We start from the raw sequence: 23,989 nt of genomic DNA, 5'->3' as shown, positions 1-23,989 counted from the left end.
TTCAGTGTGTTTGTGTATACTTTGTGGGCATGGCAGACAGATATTGAAAAGCCAGTGCACTTGTGTTCGAAATTAATACTGCTGAGAACTGCAGAGTGTATGAGCAACAGCACATTTTTCATACAAGATGCATTTTCTGATAAAGATGACCGCACAAAGGCATTTATTCTACCTAATTTAGCTAAGTCAGAAGACATAGAAAGGGAATGTTCATTTGTGTATGCACTTGCTATCTATAAGGCAAGGGGGAAAACGTCATATTGTTGCACAGACTGAGTCAAGGGAGGACCCTCGGTGCATAAAATGTAAATTTAGAGAATGTTTAACCCCAAAACAAATGTTACAATGCAATTCACTTAATTTATACAAGGGATCAGAAGCCTGGTGAAACTTTTACAGCATATATAATCAATCTGAGAAACAAGGCTAAAATGTGCAGATTTGGTGATTTAAAAGGGATGAGTTGATAAAGGACAGACATGTGTGGTATTAAAGACGATGCTGTGAGAAAGATTTTGCTTCATGATAGTGAATAAGGCCATTGAGATTTGTCAGATATACGAGCTCACAGATAAGCACACAAATATGCTTATAAACGAGAACAGCTGTAGAAGGCACAGTGATAAAGCTCATGTTGATAGTATGCAGCACATAGTTAAAGGAAACAGGCCCAAGCACGTGGCAGCAACTGTAGCCCCTACAGCACTCACTGGTAAACCCCAGAATTTTCTAGCAAATTCCAGAGTTTGCATAGTCTCAGTGAAGCATAAGAGTAAGTCAGCAAACTCAAAGCATGGGCCCCAACCTAATTTAATTGCCAACTGTCATAACTGTGGTGGATGCCATGAATCTAAAAGGGACAAATGTTTAGCTTTTGGTCAGCAATTCCACAAATGCAATAAATGGAATCATTTTAAAAGGTTTTGCAAATCAAAAGGCCCACATTATTTTATTCAAAGGGAACATTTTAAGAAACAAGTTGATCAATTAGAACACTGCAACCCTACTCCTTATGTTGATGGTGTGTCAGTGTGTCATGGAATGGTCAATGCAGTTGATTTAAGGGCAAAGAATGAAGTATTTTGTACTGTTCAGATAAATGACAAACCCACAGATCTTAAAGTTGATACAGGTTCCAAGTGCACTGTTATGTGAGCAGAAACATTTGCTAGAGTGTGTCACGGTGAAAGGCTTGACGTGTCAAGATGTTTAAAGCCTGTTGCTTATGGAGGTAAAGAAATTCAAACTGAAGGCTCAGTAGTGCTTTCATGTTAATCTGCTGGTACAAACTACAATTTGTCATTTTATGTGGTCAAGAAGCACGCCCAGTCATTATTAGGGCTCAGAGACAATTTGATAATAGGACTGCTTTCATTTAATAAGGAAGTCCATCATGTTAGCTTAAAAGATCACTACTCTAATTTTTCCAAGTACATTTTTTTCCATCTATGCTGATCTTTTTGAAGACAAAGTAGGCAAACTTCCAGTTGTGTACTCCATGAAGTTAGACCCAGAGGTCAGTTCAGTTATCAGGCCAACACGTAAAGTTCCAATAGTCATGCAGGACAGAGTCAAAGCAGAGTTACACAAAATGGTACAACAAGGTGTTATTTGTCCAGTTGAAACTCCAGCTGAGTGGGTATCTTCCATTGTGGTATCTCACAACAAAAGCTGAGATGGCATCAGAATATGTATTGATCCACAAGATTTGAACAAAGCACTAAAAAGACCTCATCATGTAATGCACACAGTCGAAGAAGTCGCAGCCTTGATGCCAAATGTCACTACTGTTTCTGTCCTAGACGCATAGAGTTCATTTTGGCAAATTCAGCTTGACAAGAAATCATCATTGCTCACTATGTTCAGTACTCAGTTTGGCAAGTACAGCTTTTTGAGAATGCCATTTGGGATAAATTCTGCAAGTGAAGTCTTTCAGCATGCAATGGAGCAATTTTTTTCTAGGTATCCTTCTGTTATCATAGTAAACAATATACTAGTAGGAGGTCATGATGAAGCAGAGCATGACAGAAACCTCAGAAAAGTTCTATAAAGGGCACGTCAAGTGAATATTAAGCTCAGTCCATAGAAATGCAAGTTCAGGCTACAAGAAGTTACTTATGTTGGTCATTTACTTACCAGTACAGGCCTACGACTAGACCCTTCAAAACAAATCGCCATTCTTGAGATGCCAGCTCCAGACAATGTTCAAGCTGTGCAATGTTTTGTTGGCATGGTCAACTATTTTAGGCAAGTTCCTACCAGACTTGAGCCAACTATCTTAGTCCATCAACTCTCAGATACTATGATGTTCACAAGCCAGTTACACTTTTCTGTGATGCTTTAAAATTTGGTCTTGGTGCAGTCATTCTGCAAGAGAATCAACCTGTTGCCTATGCATCGAGAACTCTTACCCAAACTGAGATGCAGTATGCCCAGATCGAGAAAGAGCTTTTGGTAATTGTGCTTGCATGTTCGAAGTTCCATGATTATGTTTATGGTAGACCTATCCAGATAGAAGTAGAGCACCAAAAGTACCTCACCAAGAGGATCAAGGGGCTCAAACAGATGTCCTATGCAGTTCGGCTAAAGAAACTCCAGCTTTACTCAGTTGCGTACCGCCTACTCAGAGGCGATCTGTGTCTGACGTATAAAGCCATGTCCAACCCAGAATTAATGGAAATGCTTCACCTCAGGAAATCCAAATCCCTTAGAGCTACATGCTCCAGGGACTTGAACCTCAACACAGAAATAAATAGGACATGCTGGAGGGACAGATTCATATCCCAGAGGCTCCCCTCACTCTGGAACAAAATCCCAATCCATGTTAGGCAGAGCCCCTCACTGACCCTCTTCAAGAGAAATCTTGACGAGTGGATGGGAGATCGTAAGTTTACCCCTGGGATCTCTTCTGTGTCCCTGCTTGACAGAGGTACAGTAAACTAACCTTAAAAGGGCTACCTTCTGTGACCTACTATACAGAGGCACAGTCAACTAATCTAAAAGGGTGACGAAAGCCAAACACACTCTGGCTAGGCTTATAAATGCCCTAGGGCAGATAGCCTAGTATCAACCTATGAACCTGTGAACCAACCTCTAGTCACTATTCTGAGAAAGCCTATGCATTCAGCTCCACCCAACTGCAGCGTATGATGCTGAGATTGCAAAAGTATAACTTCAATCTTGTCTACAAGAAAGGCAAACTTCTTTATCTTGCTGATGCATTGTTCAGATTGCCCAGAAATACCACTGAACAACATGAGAATGAGAAGCTTGATTTTGAAGTCATGGAAATGAGAAAATTTTCTTCCACACATCTTGGTGAGTTGAGAGATCACACAGCCACAGATTCAGTTTTACAGGGGCTCGACCACTTTATCAATCAAGGATGGCCGTCAAACAATCTAGTTTACTGCAAGAATTGCAACCTTATTTTCCATACAGAGATGAGATTTTGTCTGACAAAGGTATCATTATGAAAGACCCAAAAGTAATTGTTCCAAAATCCTTGCAGCTAGGGTACATTACTATCTTGCATCGTGGTAGAAGGGTGAGAGGACTAGTATTTTGGCCTTCTATGTCAAAATGCATTGAGACAGCACTTTCATCTTGTTTAGTATGTAATAGTACAAAACCACATCAACAAAAGGAACCCCTTCAGCTAAACCAGATTCCTGGACTAACATGTATGAGTCCACATAGTTATTTCTGACAATGGCACTCAGTTTACAAGCCAACAATTCAAGTCTTGTTGAAGAACAGGACTTTACTCATGTCCCAAGTAGTCCTTAGTACCCGCAGTCAAATGGTTTGGCAGAACATGCAGTTCAAAGTGCAAAACAGTTACTAGAGAATTCAAAACGAGATAATAGTGATGTTTTCCTGAATCTTTTGAATCTCAGAAATGTTCCTTGTGGTAAACATCTTGGTTCACCTGCTCAGAGACTTTTGTCGAGACAAACCAGAACCACATTACCAATTAGTAGTCAATTGTTGGTTCCATGTGTCAAGAACAACAGATCAGTGAAAGCCAATCTGTTGAAGAAATGCCTAACCCAAAAGTCTTACTACATTAAAACCAGCAAACTGCTCAATCCATTACAAGAAGGGGAAGTGGTAAGGATGCAAACATCCAGAGGTTATGATGGGATTGCTGTCATGAAGAATATTTTCCCAGTGCCAAGATCATACATTGTGGAATTACAAGGAGCAATCTTTAGGTGGAACTGAAAATATTTGAGACCAGTGTCTGAGCCTAAACCACAGCACATAGCCTGTGAGAAAGACTTTATATCAGAGTGAGTTGTCCGGTGTTCCAATTCCAGATGAAGTTCCAGAGGACATTCCTGCTCCTGTGTTGAATCCAGAGGTTCCTGATATGAGTTGTCTACAGCATAATGTCCCTGTTGCTAAATTTAGTCCAGATTGTTATGTTACCAGATATGGTCGCATCTCTAAACCCTGCAGCAGATATGAAGCAACTTGGACATGAACACTGTGTTTTGTTTCTGATGTATATAGTAATGCATGTCTAACTCTGACATTGTTTTTACAAAGGGCAATCTTTTTAAGATGGAGTATGTAGATCAATGTGTGTGTGTGTGTGTGTGTGTGTGTGTGTGTGTGTGTGTGTGTGTGTGTGTGTGTGTATGTGTGTGTGTGTGTGTGTGTGTGTATATATATATATATATATATATATATATATATATATATATATATATATACCTTAAAGAAGCTAACCAAGGACTTGCACAAGTGTATAAATACCGAGCACGTATGAGCCTGACTGCCATTTTCTAGTAAGTCATTGAGATATAAGCATGTATGTATGTATGGTCTGGCTATTAACTAGTCCATTCATATTTTATGATGCTGCTACCCATCCTGATGCATTTCTATGTATTAAAGCATCTAAACAAAATACCCTACTTACTTGCCATCTATGTGAGAGAGAGAGAGAGACGAGCGACATTATGGCACTGGAGCTGAAAAGGGAGCAATATGTCTTTGGTGTGCCCAATAAACAAGCCTATTCCACTTACTTGTATAAAGTTTCCTTGTTGAAGGTTTATGGGAAGATAAAAGGATATGACAGACAGGAGAAGAGAGCATCGGTTGTCTGGCTACTAAAGGAATTGGAGAAACCATGCTGTTAGCTTGAGGCTTGAGATATCCAGATGAACCATGTTTGTCGAATGTGACAGGAGACCTGGAATCAGATCCAGAATCCAAGGTTGGCAAAGAAAATGAGATCACAGGAAGGGGAACCAAATTTGAGAAGGCCAGTAAGATGCAATGAGGATGACTTTGTTCTTCAATCTGATGGCTTTCAGTAGGAATTTTGAAGTTAGAGGGATTGGTGGGTAAGCATAAGGGGCCAATCATGAAGTACAGCATCCCTCGGTAACTCTCCCCGAGGACGGATTAGGTCAAAGTAGCTGCTGCATTTGTTGTTTAGGGAAGAAGCAAAAAGATTACAGCAAGACTGGCCCCATTGGCAGAAAATAATTTCTTCCACTTTCCTGTTGAAAGACCGCTCGTGAGGTAGAAGAATAGAACTGGTTGATTTGCCTGCTGTCACATGGGATTTCCCTGGAATCTGCATTAGTATGAGAAAGCAGTTGGATGAGATCACCCACTGCCACACTCTGAGTGCTTCTCGACACAAGGAGTATGATCTGGTCCCTCCTTGTTTGTTGATGTACCAAACTACTGCAAACCAACCAGGCCACACACAGCAAATGGAGTTACGGGTCCCACACAAGATAAAATAATGAATAACGAAACAGTCATAAAAGTCAAATGTGGGCACCTGATGGCTCTTCAACTCGTAGCATAAGCAAAACTCCAAAAGACATAAGCAGAACTCCAAAAAGTATTCCAAACACCAAGGTAAAAATGATAGCGATTTATTGTAGTAAGCGCTTTCACCCGTAGGCTTCTTCAGACTTTACAATTCAAACAAATAATATACAGGTTTAAATATGCTTCAGACTTTGTGTATTGGTCAAACACCAACCAACAGACAAACAGTAATAAAAGTCTTAGCGCAGCACATGATATAAACAAACACACGATATAAACAGTTTACTCAAGAGATACATGTCCCCATAAAATCAAAACAAAAAATCTCTCTTACACTCTACGTCCGTAAAAATACGGAAAATAAAAGAGAATGCACAATGGCTGTTATTTAAAACAGAGATCTAAACATTAAATGCATCCTCTATACAACGACAGCATAGCAGAGCGTCAGTTGGCAGTCACTTCACCCCCAGGTTCAAAACAAAACAATTGACTGCAAATCTACATGATTCATTGCAATCTGTTCATCCATAAAACATTTATATCATTGTGAACCCAAGCATCGACATCATATGTGGGTGAAATATAGTTCAAGCACTCCATAAAAGCACTCTATAAAAAATATATATCACACCATAAAAAACAACGAGCATATATAAAAAACAAATAAACATTACAAACGTCTATAAACTACTATAACCTACCCAACTAGGTCATCTCATTATGTCGCTAGGGCAGTATACCTGAAAGTAGTTGCAGAGGAACGAAAAAGGCAACTCAGTCAATATAATGCAAAAACCATTGGGCTTATACCTTAAAAAGTCCCTCGCTATCCATGCCTCTGGTGTCGCACACTTAAGCCATAATACGTTACCTAGGTAACTGGAAGAGGCTAAGCACTGTCAGGTTACAGAGGTTATACGCTTAACAGAGTTAAAATACAAAAACAACACCTGCTAAAAAGTCCCTTACTAGCCAAACCCCTGGTATTACACTCTCAAATCGTAATACCTAACCTAGGTAACCAGAGCCCCTATCCGCTCATGTAAACACATACTTTAAACTAAAAAAGGCTGAATCTACCCTTACACTATCAGGTTAACAGAGATTTTACGCCTAAAAACACTATATATACTGCCCTAGCGACATAATGAGATGACCTAGTTGGGTAGGTCATAGTAGTTTTTAGACGTTTGTAATGTTTATTTGTTTTTTATATATGCTCGTTGTTTTTTATGGTGTGATATATATTTTTTATAGAGTGCTTTTATGGAGTGCTTGAACTATATTTCGCCCACATATGATGTCGATGCTTGGGTTCACAATGATATAAATGTTTTATGGATGAACAGATTGCAATGAATCATGTAGATTTGCAGTCGATTGTTTTGTTTTAAACCTGGGGGTGAAGTGACTGCCAAGTGACGCTCTGCTATGCTGTCGTTGTATAGAGGATGCATTTAATGTTTAGATCTCTGTTTTAAATAACAGCCATTGTGCATTCTCTTTTATTTTCCGTATTTTTACGGACGTAGAGTGTAAGAGAGATTTTTTGTTTTGATCTCTTGAGTAAACTGTTTATATCGTGTGTTTGTTTATATCATGTGCTGCGCTAAGACTTTTATTACTGTTTGTCTATTGGTTGGTGTTTGACCAATACACAAAGTCTGAAGCATATTTAAACCTGTATATTATTTGTTTGAATTGTAAAGTCTGAAGAAGCCTACGGGTGAAAGCGCTTACTACAATAAATCGCTATCATTTTTACCTTGGTGTTTGGAATACTTTTTGGAGTTCTGCTTATGTCTTTTGGAGTTTTGCTTATGCTACGAGTTGAAGAGCCATCAGGTGCCCACATTTGACTTTTATGACTGTTTCGATGTACCAAATACTGACATATTGTCCGCTTGGATCACAATTGTCCTTGATGGGAGAGCATCCAGTAAGGCCTCTCATCTCTAGGACATTGATAATGAAAGTTGGCCTCTTCGGGGTACCAAGTACCTTGGACTGTTCTCTCCAGAAAGGGCCACCCCACCCGATCTTGGAAGTGTCCGTGGTCACTATGGCCATGGACTGATGGAGAATGAAAGGACGGCCTTGTAGAACTTGATCTGAATGAAAACACCACCTCAGGTATCACTTAAATGCTTGACTGATCCTTATTTGTGTTCACATGTGGTGGTAAAGAATGGATCACTGTGCTTCTAGCATCTATTGGAAAATACTCATAAGAAATCTTGCTAGAGGAACTAAAATTATGGCAGGTGACATCGACCCCAAAGCCTAAAGAATCAACCAGGGTGAAACATTAACAGTGTGAATTATTCTCTTGACTTGGAAACTTATAGTCTGTACTCTTGAAAGAGAAAGAGAAGCTGTCACTGATGTCATGATGAAAACTCTCCTATGAACTCCAAAATTTGAGTTTGTTGTAGGTGAGACTTGTCATAATGTATGTATGGTTATCCCCAGATGAAAACAAATGTGAATTACCTGACCCCTTGCTGTTATTAGCAGATGCCTGGTGAGGGCGGTAATGAGCCAGTTGTCTAGATATGGAAACACTTGGAATCTCTGTAGTCTCATGTGAGCTGACACCACTGCCATGCATTTGGTCAACATCCTGGAGGCTGTGGGTGAGGCCAAAAGGCACTGCTCTGAAGTGATACTGACTGGTTCTCACCCAGAAGTATAAGTACACTCTGGATTGTCTGTTCATCTTTATGTGATAGTACACATCCTGAAGATCTATCGAGCACATCCAATCATCCTTGCCATGAAGAGCAGAATGGACTGAATGGTGACCATTCATAACATTGTACGTCAAACTGACTTGTTTAAGTTGCTGAGATCCAAAATTGGTCTTCAGTCCCCTGTTTTCTTTGGCACTAAAAAGAATCATGAGTAAGTTCTGGATTCTAACTGGTCTGGCAGGACCTCTTGTATGACTCTTTTTTTCTAGAAGCTTTTGTATTTCTAGTACTGCTTCTTTCCTCTGACTGGATGGAACACTGGGAATTTTGCATACAGTTGGATGTGGAAGAGAAAAGGGAATTACATAACCTCTGGAAATAATACTCTGCGCCAAGTATATTTTGTTACTTCTAACCACACTCTCTGGTGCAGGGATAGTTGGAGGCTGTGGTGAGGCCAAAAGGCACTGCTCTAAAGTGATACTGATTGGTTCTCAGACAGAAGTATAAGTACACTCTGGATTGTCTGTTCATCTTTATGTGATAGTACACATCCTGAAGGATTATCGAGCACATCCAATCATCCTTGCCATGAAGGGTAGAATGGACCGAACTGTGACCATTCAAAACCTTGTACGTCAAACTGACTTATTTAAGTTGCTGAGATCCAAAATTTGTCTTCAGACCCCTGTTTTGTTTGGCACTAAAAAGGATCATGAGTAAGTTCCGGATTTTTTCTGGTCTGGCAGGACCTCCTGGATGACTCTTTTTTTCTAGAAGCTTTTGTATTTCTAGTGCCGCTTCTTTCCTCTGACTGGGTGGAACACTGGGAATTTTACATACAGTTGGATGTGGAAGGGAAATGGGAATTATATAACCTCTAGAAATAATACTCTGCACCAAGTATCTTTTGTTATTTCTAACCACGCTCTCTGGTGCAGGGATAGTAGACTCCCAACTGCCTCCAGAGGGGGACAATCGGGCCTCCTTTTAGGAGCATTGGGAGGGTCTATCAGAGAAGGAATCTGCAGACCCCTGGTTTTGTAGGCCTCCTCTGATATGTGTCCTGGAAATGACCCTGGGACCTCTTGAACCACATCTTCCAACCACCTCTTTGATTCTTAGAAAAGGATCTTTGATGGGTCAAGAAATGTACGTCCACTGCTGAGAGGGTCTTTGCATCCTTCTCACACCTGTATAATGTGTCCTTCACTTTGGGGTCAAACAAAGAACTGCCACCAAAGGGAGCCCTGACAATGAGGACTGGAAGGGCTATGCAAATTCACATAAGCACATCCAGGCATGCCTCCTAATGGATATGCCTGAACCTGCTGCCCTCGAGGCACATTTGACTGCATGCAAAAATAAGAGTCATGGATGAATTCGAAAGAGATTGGAAGGTAGCCAACTGAGAGGCCACAGATGATTGAAACTCAGAAGAAATGGTCCCTGAAAGGGATATGACAGTTGTTTGATAAAGTCCATTTGCAACCTATTAAAATATGCAAAATAGTTCAGCAATCTAAGAGCAAAGGTTGCTGAAGCATAGACACGCTTCCCAAATCTGACCATTGCCCTAGACTCCCTGTTAGAGGATGACTAGAGGAACTTTGTTTGGCAAGTTCCTTCTTGGTGGCCACCACCACGACCATGGTATCCACGGGCACCCCCTTACTCCAAAATTCTTTCCCCACAGATGGAACCAGAATCCTATCTGGCCTCTTATGCATTGGCTCAACTGAGTCAGGCTCCTTCCACCCCTGCCGACAGACCAAATCAATGAGCTCATTTGGTGTGTGGAGCAGATCAGGAGCTATGTGGGCCAGTTCCAAAGGCCTCCAGAAATACTGACTCTTCCAGTGAAGGGTTGCTGGGGGCCCAACCACCTCTCTGTTGCAGGATTTCAAGGATGTCTCCAAATGAGATGCCCTCTGTAGGTTCATAGGTTCATTGGTGTGTACTAGGCTAATGGCCATGGAGCCTATATAAGCCTAGCCCAAGAAGATTCCCTGGCATCATGCCACCCAAAGTTAGTTCCCAGTGCCCCTGTCAAGCAAAGCCACTGAAGTGATCCCCTGGGTGAACTTCCTGTTGCCCATCCACTCGTCAAGATTTCTCTTAAAGAGGGCCAGTGAAGTGCTCTGCTTGACATGAATGGGAAGTTTGTTCCAGAGTATGGGAAGTCTCTGGGTTAGGAACCTGTTCCTCCAGCATGTTCTGTTTATTGTGGTAATGAGGTTTAGGTCCCTGAAGCATGTGGCACAGAGGAATTGAGATTTCTTTAGGTGTAGCATATCTAGCAGCTCTGGGTCAGACATGGCTTTGTAGGTCAAGCAGAGATCGCCTCTAAGTAGGTGATAAGAGATAGAGTATAGCTGGAGTTTTTTGAGTCTGTCCATATAGGGCATGTGTCTAATGCCTAAGATCCTCTTAGTGAGGTATTTCTGTGGGCTTTCCAGTTGTTGCAGGTGTCTAGTAAGGGACATACCAAATGGGGCGCTGTATTGCATAATAGGTCTAATGAGGGACGAGTAGAGAGGGATTATGACCTCTTTCTTCCTGGATGAGAAACCTTTTGTAATGAGATGTGCCACATAGGACTTTCTGACTACAGTGGCAATGTGGTTATCAAAGGAGAGGTTGCTGTCAACCTATGTCCCCAGGTCTCTTATCACACCTTTGGTGTTTAGTGGACTACCACCTATGTGGTAGATCATGGGCACCAAATTTTTCCCAAAGGGAATGACAATGCACTTTTTTGGCATTGAGCTTAAGGCCATGGTTCTGCCAGTCATTGGTGTCAGTGAGGCCCTTTTGTAGAATGTCTACATCAGTTGGAGAATCAATAATGGCTCCCAGTTTGCAATCATCTGCAAATTTGGTCAGCCAGAGTTCCTTTGTGTTGTCTTGAACTTGAGAGAAGTAGATGCTAAACAGGAGAGGACCTAGGACTGATCCCTCTGGGACACTACTTGTAACTGGTCATTAGTCAGCTTTGGAGTCTGCTACTTTCACAGTGTGGGTTCTATCAGAGAGCCAGTTGGCAACCCATCTTATATCATAGGGGTTTATGCCTAGTTTAGTGAGTCTATCTATGATTCCTGAGTGACGGATGGTGTTGAAGGCCTTGGCAAGATCTATGTAGGCTGCGTGAACTACCTTGCCCTCATCCACAGCTCTGGTGACAGACTCAAAGAAGCCTATAAGGTTGAGCAGGCATGATCTACCTTTCACAAACCCAAACTGCATGGGGTCCAGAGTTTGGAGATTCCCTATGTACTTATTTATAAGGTCCATGATGATGATGCGCTCCATAGCCTTACATATCAAACTCGTCAGACTAATGAGGCGGTAGTTCCCAGGGTCTGTAGTCACTCCCCCTTTGTGGAGTGGGATGACCATAGCAGTGCACCATTCATAAGGAACAAAGCCTGAAATGAGGCTGTGATTGAACAGTGTACTCTGGTGTGGTGCCAGTTCACTTTGTAATTCATGTAGAACACAGCTAGGGATATTATCAGGTCCATGGAAGCTGTATTCCTGGCTTTGGACAGTGCGTTTTTTACCTGTGTAACTGTGATAATAGGTACTTGGCATTCCTCAGGTATTGTGATGGGCCCTTTAGGGGGAGAAAGGGGGGTAAAGTTTGCACTGAACCTGTCGGCCAATATGTTGGCAATATCAGTTGGTTCTGTATATGTATTGCCATTGTGCTGTAACTTAGAGCAGATCTGAGTATTGCCATGTAGATTCTTGACATAACTACAGAATGCCTTGTGATTGACTTTAGAATCTGCAGCAATTTTGTTTTCGTAGCTAGCTTTAGAGGATTTGTTGATGGATCTCAGTTTTTTGCTGAGGCTAACAAGGGAGTTTTTCCAGTCTTGGCAATTCACCCTTTTCTGCAACAGTTTTTTTCCTTCTGTTGTAGAGTTTGTTTATGGTGGGGGACCACCAGACTGTCTTCCTTTTTTTGGAGGAGAGTGTCTTGGTTCTGTTTGGTATGGCCCGTTCCATGTACTTGTGTATGTGCTCATACGGTGCATTGGTGTATGATTCAGCAGTCATGCACCTATTTTCAGTTTGCATGGGTGTCGTGAAGTTAGCCACCTCTGTTTTTAGAAGCCCAAAATTGGCTTTGGAGAAGTTTTTTACAGTGGTTTCCTCTGGGGGGGGGGGTGAGGGTGGGATGTGGATATCCATGGTGATTAGCTTGTGGTCAGATCTAATCAGGGAGAAGTTGATTACTGGTGTAGAGCAACAGTCGCCCATGTTAGTAATGACCAGGTGATCATGGGGACCCTTCACCCTCATCAAAATCAGTATCCTCAGTGACTCCTGTGGAGTGTCCAGGTCCTCCTCTTGCACCTTCTCTTCTGAGGGACTTCCTTAGTGAGGTGTTCCAGGAAAGTGTCAGAACAGACTTTAAAACCCTGCTGGATGGTCTTGGGGTCTCAAGCTGGCTTTCCCTTGTTGAATGATAAGGCTCCAAGTGCAGAGACATCTGGGAGCTGGATTGGAGATTAGAGGGGGTCAGCTCCATCAGTCCTGTTGAAGCAGAGAATACCCTCTTCTCAACCTCAAAGGCAGACCACCCTAGACAGACAGAAAGCCTCAGTGCTGAGAAGGCAGGTTTCTGAACTGCTGTTTCCTCCCACCCTGAGAGCAATCTCCACGAGGAGGTAGTTGCAGCAGAGCAATTCCAGTGCCAAAGCACTAAGTTGCAGAGATGGCTCTGAAATGTTCAGAGTCAACTCCAGTGCTTCGGATCCGACAACGAAGCTTCAGCTCTGAGAGTCCTCTAGATCCAAAGATATCAGACCCAGGGCACTTAGAGCTAACCTCGGATCAAAAGATAAGGTTATCTTCGGATCCAACTCAGGCAGACCCAGAAGGCTCGGATCCAAGGATTCTAAAGCATTCTATTATGTTTATCTCTAGTTATGTGCTCCCAATACCTCGGTTCCTTTGCCAGTTTTCTCCTATAAATTCCAGCCCCCTCATGCTTATTGTCTGTATCCCTAATTGCCGTCAGCCCTATCAGCAGAATCTCATTTCTCCATTCCTGTGTTAGCTTAGTTCTTAGAATACTTTCTGCTACTGTACTTTATGGCTATAATATTCTGTATGAGTATGGTTATTCTCCTTAAAGACCTGCATCCAAAATCCCAGTCTCTCTTTGTTTCGTGAGCTCTTCCCTATTTCAACATCATCCATTTCCACTTAGAATTATAGTTTTCTGCTTGTGCTATGTATAGGAGCCTTAACTGTGTAGCTTTGAAATACCCCTTCAAAGTGGGTCAGCCCAATCCACTCTATTCTGCTGGAAGAATCAGTTTATCACACTTGATTCTTGACGTCTTCCACTCCCAAATAAAGTCCGTCACCTCTATTAATTGCTATCAATAACTTCTCCTCTGGTTGTGTATAAGACTTTTTTGTTGTATCTTTCGGCTTTTCCCGGTTAGGGGTCGCCACAGTGGAACTCCGGTCCGCTAATGATTGGCAGTAGATTTTTACGTGCCGAGTTGCCAGCCCTGACGCACAACCTTCAACGAAGGTATGCCCATTCACGTATGTCTCCACACCGAAGACGCTTTAGCTGAGAATCGAACAGGACAACGTCTTACTGTGAGGCGACAACGCTACTGCAGCATCACCACCGCAGTACCTTGTGTATAACACTAAAGGGACTAAAAACATTTTGACTGCTTTTATCTTAGTATCCATATCCATGTAACAAAGCTTCCATTTTGTATTATCTTTTGTTAGTCTCTTACCACATATCCTTAGCTGCCACACAAGAATCATTTTTAATCCATACTTCCAAATATTTCATTTTATCATGTCCACATAAACACAGATATTACTGAACCAGTTTGTGTGTGGGTACATAATGTACTGCTACTGTCTTTGTTTTAGCTTCATTAATTTTGTATCCAGAAAAAATGTGAATCTGTCTCAAAATGTTCCACAACACTGTAATGTCTCTTTCTGGTTTTGTCCGGTATAAAATAATACCATCTGCAAATACAGCCACCTTTTCTTGATTACCATGCCAATTATATTCTTGAATTTCTGAGTCTCTTATTTTCTTTGCCAGTGGTTCTAAATATAATGCAAATAACAAAGGAGAAAGACGACACCCATGCCTGGTTCCTCTGCTCAAGCAGAAATTAGCACAGAGGACCCCGCCCATTTTAATTTTCACCTAATATCCCTCATATAGCCTCCTAATCAACCAGAGTACAGGTTTCTTGGCAGAATAATAGAACCCAAAACAGTCGGATCCAAAGGTTTCTTAGTCAGATCTGAGGACAGATGATCCATTACTCTCTTTTTCTTCAGATCCAAAGGGGAGGAGGTTTGAGACCTTCTCGGATCCCATTTTGATTTCTTCCTAGAAGGCTCTGAAGATGAAGTTGAGGAAGTGGAAGGTATCAGAGACTGAGATTTTGACTCCTTAAACTTTACTTTGGGGAATTGAGCCCCAGTGATAGCTTCACCAAAAGATGATGGCAACAATACTTTAAGACTAAACTTATTCTTTCTGTCCACAAGCACTCTGAGATTAAAGTTATGGTAAACAGAAGAATCCTTCTGCAGGTGCGGTGGATCTAAACAATAAACACAAAGTGTATGGGTGTCTGAAAGAGGCAATTTATGCCCACATTTCAGACATTTTTTAAGGCTGGAAGGACCCTTTTCGGTGTCAATAAAAAAAAAAAAAAAAAAAACAGCAGAAGCACAAGATAAGATTTTTTTTTTTTTTTTTTTTTTTTTTTTTATGAGAGAAAAACTGAATGAAGATACCAACAATGGTACTTATAGTTATACAAGTGAGAAGAATAAAAAAAAGGAACAAAAAAAAAACTACCAACAATGGTAAAATAGAGCTACACCAATGTACAAGGGTAAGGGAATAAAGAGTGGAAGAGAATTATAAGATTTCTGTAGAAAAAAATACACTTATCTGCTTTTAAATAATCAAAACTTGAAAGCTAAGGCTGACCACGTCTTTACTCGAAAAGTGGCAAAGGAGATCTGGGGTATGTTAGGGGTTGGTACATTATGGGTAAGGAAGAAGCTCAAGAGCTTTTTGATTACCATAAGCTTTAGTAATGTCTGAGTCAGACTTGAGGTTCAGATCGAAACCCAACAGTTCAAACTAATATGTGTAGGTCAATGAACTGCCTGACCAACAGGATGAAAGCTTATAACTGATCCGCATCTAATCTTTCACCTGGAAATAAAGGCATATGTGCAGACCTTCACTGTCTTGGTAAAGGTTGAAGAAATTGGGGAAATTACCAAGGTAATAAATCCTTAATGTATCCTTTATGACCTTGATAACAAATTGAAATGGTCTGTCTGATAAGGTTAGGCTTGTCCTGCTAATGAAATACATTAGGAGCTGCATGCTTACCTTTTCAATGAGATCAGCTATGGGCTCTGAACCCAGCTCCTCTATTCTTCTTGTGTTCATGCAAGATCTATAGAATTTTACTGCCTTTTCCTCTGCAGAGGTCCTTATCGCATCTGGCTCTTCTGCGAACAAAAGAATGAAAGAGATAATGCTATATGCCATGGTGTTGAAGACCAAAGAAACATACTGGAATACTTACTTCATGAATATCATATATGTATGAAATTTTAGTGGTGAACCACCTAGTACATAATTGCAATATATTACTATATATTCCATACTACATTTTTGATAACTAGTCCAAAAACTTCTTCCCATACTGAAAATTCAGACTATTAAAATAAGTACTGGGAATAGTTTTATGAGTACTATGGAAAATGCATACCTTATGAAATCAGGAAATAGTCTCAATGATATCAACCTGGTCAACAAAATATAAATAAATAAGCATACATTACAAAGTGAAAGAGTGAAAGAAGATGGGTACAAACAACTAGAAAATCTCACACTGCTCCCCTGTTCCCAATGGTATTTTACTTGCATGTTTCATATTAGCTTAGCTATCATGCATTTATATTTGTGGAACATATTAATGCTAAATAGATTGCCATCCCTTGGATCTTCACTCTATTTTGTCTTCCACATCCAGCATGAAGCACCTATAGTTCATTATACTTCTCCCCTCTTTACTATATTTCTTGGCCATGCACTCTTTTCCTGCCTGCTTCTTAGTTTTCAAGCGTCTCTCACATCACATGGCTCAACCCAGTCAAATTTCTACACTCCGTAACTCTTTTTTCCATGCTGCTTTTACAAAAAAAGTTTTCACACTTGCACTTCTTGATATGTGTCAATCTCTCATGGACACTTGTTATTTTTTCAGTGCAGCATTGTGTCTGAAGTCTTTTCAATACGACACTGAGTCTGAATTGTTCTTACAAATAATGTTTCTTTTAATCTTCATAAGGGACCTTTACAAACAGATTCACAGGTGGTTACCATGCTAGCAGCCCAAGAACCATTTTAAGCCCAACCAAGCTTATCCCAAATTTACCAAAATACTGTTGATATGTCAATACTTCATGGAATTTTACAAGTTACAATACAAGCGTGTACACATCAAGCATTCACAAGCTGCCTCTGTCTCTTACAAACATAGGAGCCAAACCAAGTTCAAATTTGCAATTTCCCATCCACTAGTCCAAGTTACACTTGAATATTGTTAGGCATGAGCTTTGTTTCACATTGATGGGAAGTCTGTTCTAGAGAAGGGGTAATCTTTGAGGCACATACTTGTCCCTCCAACATATCCTGTTTATATCACAGATGAAGTTTAAGTCCATAGAGCAGGTATTTCTGATGCAACTGATGTGCAAGAAATCTATCAGTGTGGGATCAGAGGCTAACCTGTAGGCTACCCATGATCCGCCTTTGACAAAACTGAACTGTGTAGGGTGCAGTGTCTGTAGGTTTCCTATATCATCGTTTGTCAGATCCATGACAATTCTTTGCATGGCCCTCCACATAAGACCTGTAAGACTTATGGGTCTGTAGTTCTCTGGGCTTGTAGAAAAGTCCCCCAGTTTGTGTAGAGGGATAACCATGTCAAAAGAAAGGATTGCAAAGAAGCCTGTGTATTGGCTAAGGCTAAACAGAGATGCTAACAAGTCTGACAGGTTATGTTTCATGCTGTTCAGGAGGCATCCTGGAATATTATCAGGGCCCATCAAAGCATTGATCTTGGCCTTAGAGAACATAGTGAGGACCTGCTCCCTGGTGACAGTTGGTGGAGAAATTGTGGAGGGTATTTCCTGGGGGTAGGTTGAGTGGGGATGACATGGCAGTACACGTGGAGCTAAGTTTGTCAGCCAGCAGATTGCCTATATCCTCTGCCCTTGAATAGGTGATTTAGTTCACTGTTAGTTCAACAATTGTTGGGTGTTGTCTTTACGGTTGTGGACATAACTGAAGAAAATCTTGTGGTTGTTCTTAGCCTGGGCAGCTATTTTTAATTTCAACTTTGGCTTTGGTGGACTTGATTAGTTCCCTGAGTTGGCTGTTCAGATTGCAAAATGAGTTTTTACTTTGCTGGGCAACATCCTTCCTGATTTTAGGTATGATTTTCTTTCTTTTGTATACAGCCTATTTATACTGGGATTCCACCAGAGTAGCTTATTTTTGGAAGTTGTTCTATGTTTATCTCAGGTAGGTAACACTGTCTCTATGCAGCTTTTTCCATAATTGCATAGGGTTTCTGTGTGAACAATTCCACAAATACACATATGTTCTCAGGGTTTGGGGGGCCTGGAATTTTGCTAGACCCCCCTTTAGTGGGAGGTAGTTACCCTTGGAATAGTTTTAAATGCTCCAGTGTTAGCTAAGGTTCCAGGCTTAATACTTATTTCAAAGGAGACAGCTTTGTGGTTCAACCTGGCCAATAAGGACATCACATTAGGGAAAGTGCATTGCTCCCTCAATGCTTTTGAGTATCAAGTCAAGGATACTTACGCCCCTATGTGCTTTAGGTCTGCAATGAGTTAGCAAATTTTAAAAGTTCCCTACAGAATACTCTGTCATAAATATTGGTGGAGCAAATGCCTTTAATGAAGGAATTGATTCTTTGAGCTGGTACACAGGATCTGAATTGCCTAGGCATTGTAAGGCCTTATTAAGTTTAATTCTATTGGCTACCAATAAAGCAATTACTAGAAAATTTAAATTAAAATCTAAACCAGCTATATTTGAATTAGTGAATACTGTAACAGAGATAAAAGAACTGGAAATGAGATCTATAAAATGAAGGAGCAAATTACACTGAAATACATGGAATTTTTGGGAACAATACATGAAAAATAATGTTAAGGGAAGAAGTGAGGTTTAAAGAAAGGCAGGAATTGAGCAATTTATGTAAGATTGGACCAAATGAGAGTTGTTGTAAAGAAAGAAAACATATGTGATGTATAATAAATATAAATGAAAAAAATGTTATTTTTTTCCCTTTTCATTAATGTATGTGTGCCTGTGTGTTAAATGCTAATTTAATAAAGGTATTTAAAAAATATTTGCACCCCTGGTGGGCATGCAAACTAGCTGTTCCCGGGTGTTTGCGTTGAAGTCCAGGAATCTCTGGGCCTGCATGTTTGAGGTAGTGTACAATTCCCAATTAATGTTGGGGTTGTTAAAGTCACCCATGCATAAAGTGTCAGGCTGAATGAATGTGGAGTGTCTCCAGTTCATTCAAGTATGTGGTATGGGCTTCCTGGGTCAGCAAGGGGGACCTACATCTGGTAGGGATATGGTATGAGACTTTACTTACTTATGTCAGATGTGGAGAAGTTCAAGTGTGTCACACTGTTTGACCAGTCTTGAGGTGTGTTCATGTTTGATATAAATTGAGACTCCTTCACACTTATATTCGACTTTTGCAGTAACTAGTCTAAATGTGTGGAAGGCATTATAGCCTTGCACTGCCAGGGTGCATTCTGTGGCTATAAACCAAGTCTCTACTACACAGATGCCTATATTGTCCAGGATGTCCTGTTTAGACTCCTGGTATTGAGCAATAACACCTTTAGAATACTCTGAGGTGGTTTAACTATGTCAGTAAATGTATCAGGTATTGACACAGACTAAAAAAGGCACTTTGGGGATGGACAAGGTTTTAATCACTATACAAAAATCTAGAGAGAAAGATGCAAACCATGCCTGGAAAAGCAGCATGATCTGTCTAACATATCCTCATACACAGACATTGTATCTCCTTGGTGACACCAAAAACGAATCCAATTATTAAAGTTAATTATCTTCTGCTGGTATTGTATTGCATCATTTCTGGAGAAGGTAGAATGCTGCTCAATGCTAGGCTCATACCAGCGTGGGACACACGGTCCAAGAGCTCTATCATGTCACTCTTCATAGAGTCCAGGAAAGTATATCTCAGGTGATTTGCACTCACATGGACTGTGAAGAAGTAATACTGGCATTTGTGGTGCAATGACTTGAGTGTATGCACGATTTGGTGGATCCTGGCCCCTGGCAGGCAGCTGACTGTGACTATCCTTGTTCAGACTGGTAAGAGGGACATCTGTGTGTCTCATAAAAGAGTCTCCCATGACTAATAAATTGTGTTGCATGGCACTTTGCCTTATGGGCTTACAGGTTCAGACACCTAATGATGATGTTGCATGTGTCTTGGTGAGTGTTATCTTAGCAGAGCTCTCTACAGATTGCTGAGAATTCTTATTTTGTAAGATTCATGAGGGAGGCCTTTGAGGTTTTAGAAGATTAGTCGTTTATTGTAAAGCTAAGGAGAACACAGAAGTTGAAATTATGAGATTGCAAATGGCAGAATCCAGTCACTGCTACCTAAATTCAGAATCCTTAATGAGTCAACACACTGCTAGCAAAGCTTGCTCAAAAACAGTTCCACTTTGAACTTAGTATATTTAGTTGAGCAGTACAGAAGGAACAGACAAGCACATTTTTATTGGAATGATATTACAGACACATTCTAGTGTCTTTTGTTAGACAAGGAGCTGATGATGACTTCACTCTTGTAGATTTTACCAGTGCCGTTTCATTTAAGATGTTAAGGAATGGGCTATTAAAGTATGAAACAGCATCTTCAAGGGGTAATATTTTTAGCATGTTCCAATTGCAGAGTTGAAGGGAGGAACTCTCACAACTGGAATGTTAAGACTCCCACAGGACATAAAATATATCCAAGCAGAGTTTATTCCACAGTTAACAAATAACAGTCTCAGCTAATGCCTTCAAAGAGTAAAAATCACAATTAAAACAGAGTAAACCTTATACACAAGCACAAACATATTACTTAAATTAATTATCCAATAAAACCACAATAAATTCTTAAAAGTACATTAATTATTTAACTCTGAGTTTCAAAGTATCAGACTTTAAACAGTATTTCTTTTTTCGAGAGCTGTTGTCTAACCATACTTTTCTCTTTTTGGAACTTGTTCAAGAACTGACATCTTTAAATCAAAGATTTTACATTCATGTACTTCCCATATATGTTTAGCCAAAGTGCTCTTCCAGCTGTTATTTTTAATATCTCATAAATGTTCTAACATCCTCACTTTATCACCTATATAAAAAAAAAAAAAAATTATAGCAACATTTAATGGCATACTGTTTCTGAGTTACAAAACAGTCTCTGTTTGATATCCATCCCTTTTATTAATAAAATCAAAAGTTCTGCAAGTAAAGGGACATACAGAGCAGTTGCAAGAGCTGAAAGTACCAACACTATTTAAATTCTCTATGATCTTTAATAGTTGCTTTTTATAATTATTTCTTAATAAATATTACGATTTTGATCTTTTACAAAAAAATCTATGTTTCTCTGGAAGAAATTTTTGTAATTCTACATGTCTTTTTAAAAATTCCAGATCATCTCTAACTACTCTTACCACCTTTTCAGTTAAAGTATTATACTCTGCAATAAGAAGTTATGTACCTGCCATAACATTCCATGTTTGTTGTCCTTCATCTCACCTTCCTTCTTGCTGGATGGGTTCATTGCTGATCCTCGGCTCTGACTCGGCCGTTTACTATAGCTCGAGAGCTTATACTGACTTGAGGCTAACCCCTATCCCAACAGGCCTAGCAGTAGCTACCCAGATCTCGTTTGTGATAGCCCATGCTAGACCACAATGGTAAAATGCAAATTTTACTAAGCTCTTATACATAAGGAAAACTTGTGTATAAAGGAACAATCCAGATTCAAAGGTTAAGAAGGAAAAAGGAAAAACAAAGCATGGTCAACTAACCTGGCATGTCAACAGGAAACTCAGCCAGTATAACCAATGAAGGAATTCCTCTTGATCCTCCAGAAAGGGGGAAGGGGGGACGCAAGAAGGAAGGCAAGATGAAGGACAACAAACATGGAATGTTATGGTAGGTACATAACTTCTTAATGTTATGTTGTCCCCATCTCGCCTTCATTCCTGCTGGTTGGGACCGCATCCCCAGCACCTGGTTCTTGGGTGGCTCACTGGAATAAACTCTTCAGGTCCATGGAACCAAAGGATGCCTGTTCCGGGAGACCACATCCACTTTGTAATGAGTGATAAAGGTATGAGGATTTGCTCATGTTGCTGCTGCACAGATTGAATCTAAAGGCAATTTGGCTTGGACGACAACAGAGGTAGCCAAGGCCCTGGTTGAGTGTCCTCTGGCTTTCCCTGGAAGCTTCTTGTTATGCAAATCATAAGTATAGATGAGTGTGTCTGACAGCCACTTAGATAAGGTCACTTCTGAAACTGGAGAACCTTGTTTATTGTCAGCAAAGGATACAAACAATTGATCTGATTTTCTAAAGTCCTTGGTCCTGTGTAAATAAAAGTGTAATTGTCTATGAACATCCAATTGGTGGAGTCTATACTCTGCCTTGTTGCCATAACTGGTGACGAATACAGGAAGCTCGATGGACTGATTTAAATTATACTCTGAACACACCTTTGGCAAGAAGGAGGGATTGGTTCTGAGAGAAATTCTATCTTTGTGGAATATGAGATACAGCGGGCAAATAGATAAAGCGTGTAATTCAGAAACCCATCTAGCTGAGGTGATGGCAATCAAGAAGAGGGTTTTCCAAGACATAAATTTCAGGGGACAAGAATATGCTGGTTCAGGATGGAAGAACCAGAGAGGCTAAAACAAAGTTTAGGTCCTGGGGGGGGGGGTTCTCTTACCGGGGTCTGTAAAAGGGTTGCACCTCGTAAGAATGCTTTGCACAGCTTATGACACATGATATTAGAGACCAACTCTCCCACATGAAAATTGGAAATGGCAGCCAGTTGGACCCTAATGGTAGCTGCAGCTGTCCCTCATGCGAACATTCCTGCCAGGAACTCAAGAATCTTGGGAATAGGAGCATTGAAGGGATCAATATCATTTTTCTTTGACCAAAAAGAGAACCTCTCCCATTTGCTAGCATAAATCTTTCTGGTAGTGGGCTTCTGAGAAGACACCAGGGTGTGCTGTACAGCCGGGGAAATGTTGGGGAGCCTGGCTAAGACTGGAAGCGGAGAAACCAAGCTGTCAGCTTGAGGGTTTGGAGGGAGGGGTGGAGCACACCCGACTGATGCATCAGGATGTCTGGAACTGGGTCTAGGATCCAAGGCTCCACTTGTAGATGATGGCAGAGAAATGGGAACCATATCTGACGAGGCCAGTAAGGAGCAATGAGGATGAGCTTGCAACCCAGTGACTTTGCTTTCTGAAGTATCTTGGGGATCAGAAGAAAAGGTGGATAGGCATAAAGTAGTCCCGGAGGCCAATCGTGAACAAATGCATCCCTGGGTGACTGTCCCGGTGGGGGGGACTAAGGTGAAATAGCTGCTGCATTTGTTGTTTAGGAGAGTGGCATGAAGATTGCAGCATGACTGGCCCCATTTGCGAAAAATTAAGTCCGCAACTTCTTGTTTCAAGGACCACTCGTGAGGCATGAGGATAGCCCTGCTGAGCCTATCCACTATCACGTTGGATTTTCCGGGAATGTGCATTGCAATTAGAAAACTTTGGGAAGACATTGCCCATTGCCATACTTGAAGGGCCTCCCAACACAAGGGGTAAGATCTGGTCCCACCTTGTTTGTTGATGTACCATACCATTGACATATTGTCTGTCTGAATTGCAATAGTTCCGGTAGGAATAGAGTCTTGAAGTGCTTCGAATGCCAGAAGCACCGCTCTCATCTCTAGAACATTGAAGTGCAAGTGGTACTCATGTTGCTGCCACATTCCTTGAACGGTCTGTCCCAGATAATGCCCCCCCCCCCCATTTGGGAGATAGGTGTCCGTGTTCACTGTGGCTACTGGATGGAGGTCTAAAAAGGGTCTGCCCAGAGTCACCATACTAAGTCCCTTTTGCAGGATTCCATGATCGAGATCATATGTGACACTGGTAAATCCTGGAATGACCATTGAGCGAAAAGAAGCCACTGCAGAATTCTCATGTGGAAGTGAGGCATAGGGACTAGAGTAATTGCTGCAGCCATTGAGCCCAAGACTTTTAATACCTCTCTTGGCTGAACTCTCTT

The 23,989-nt window shown here is 40.9% G+C and overlaps 1 protein-coding gene across 1 annotated transcript in view; it reads right to left on the bottom strand.

Annotated features, from left to right (window-relative positions):
- Positions 1-23,989, bottom strand: part of LOC122808193 (endothelin-converting enzyme 1-like) — a 1,395,094-nt gene that overhangs the window by 703,611 nt on the left and 667,494 nt on the right. The window contains exon 4 of the mRNA XM_044079161.1: positions 15,925-16,046. Within this exon, the coding sequence (XP_043935096.1) occupies positions 15,925-16,046 (122 nt within the window). The remainder of the gene's footprint in view (positions 1-15,924; positions 16,047-23,989) is intronic.

This window comes from Protopterus annectens, chromosome 8.part0, assembly GCF_019279795.1.
Source record: "Protopterus annectens isolate FY-2018-M chromosome 8.part0, PAN1.0, whole genome shotgun sequence".
Classification (NCBI taxonomy): domain Eukaryota; kingdom Metazoa; phylum Chordata; order Ceratodontiformes; family Protopteridae; genus Protopterus; species Protopterus annectens.
This window is presented reverse-complemented; position numbering and strand designations above follow the sequence as displayed.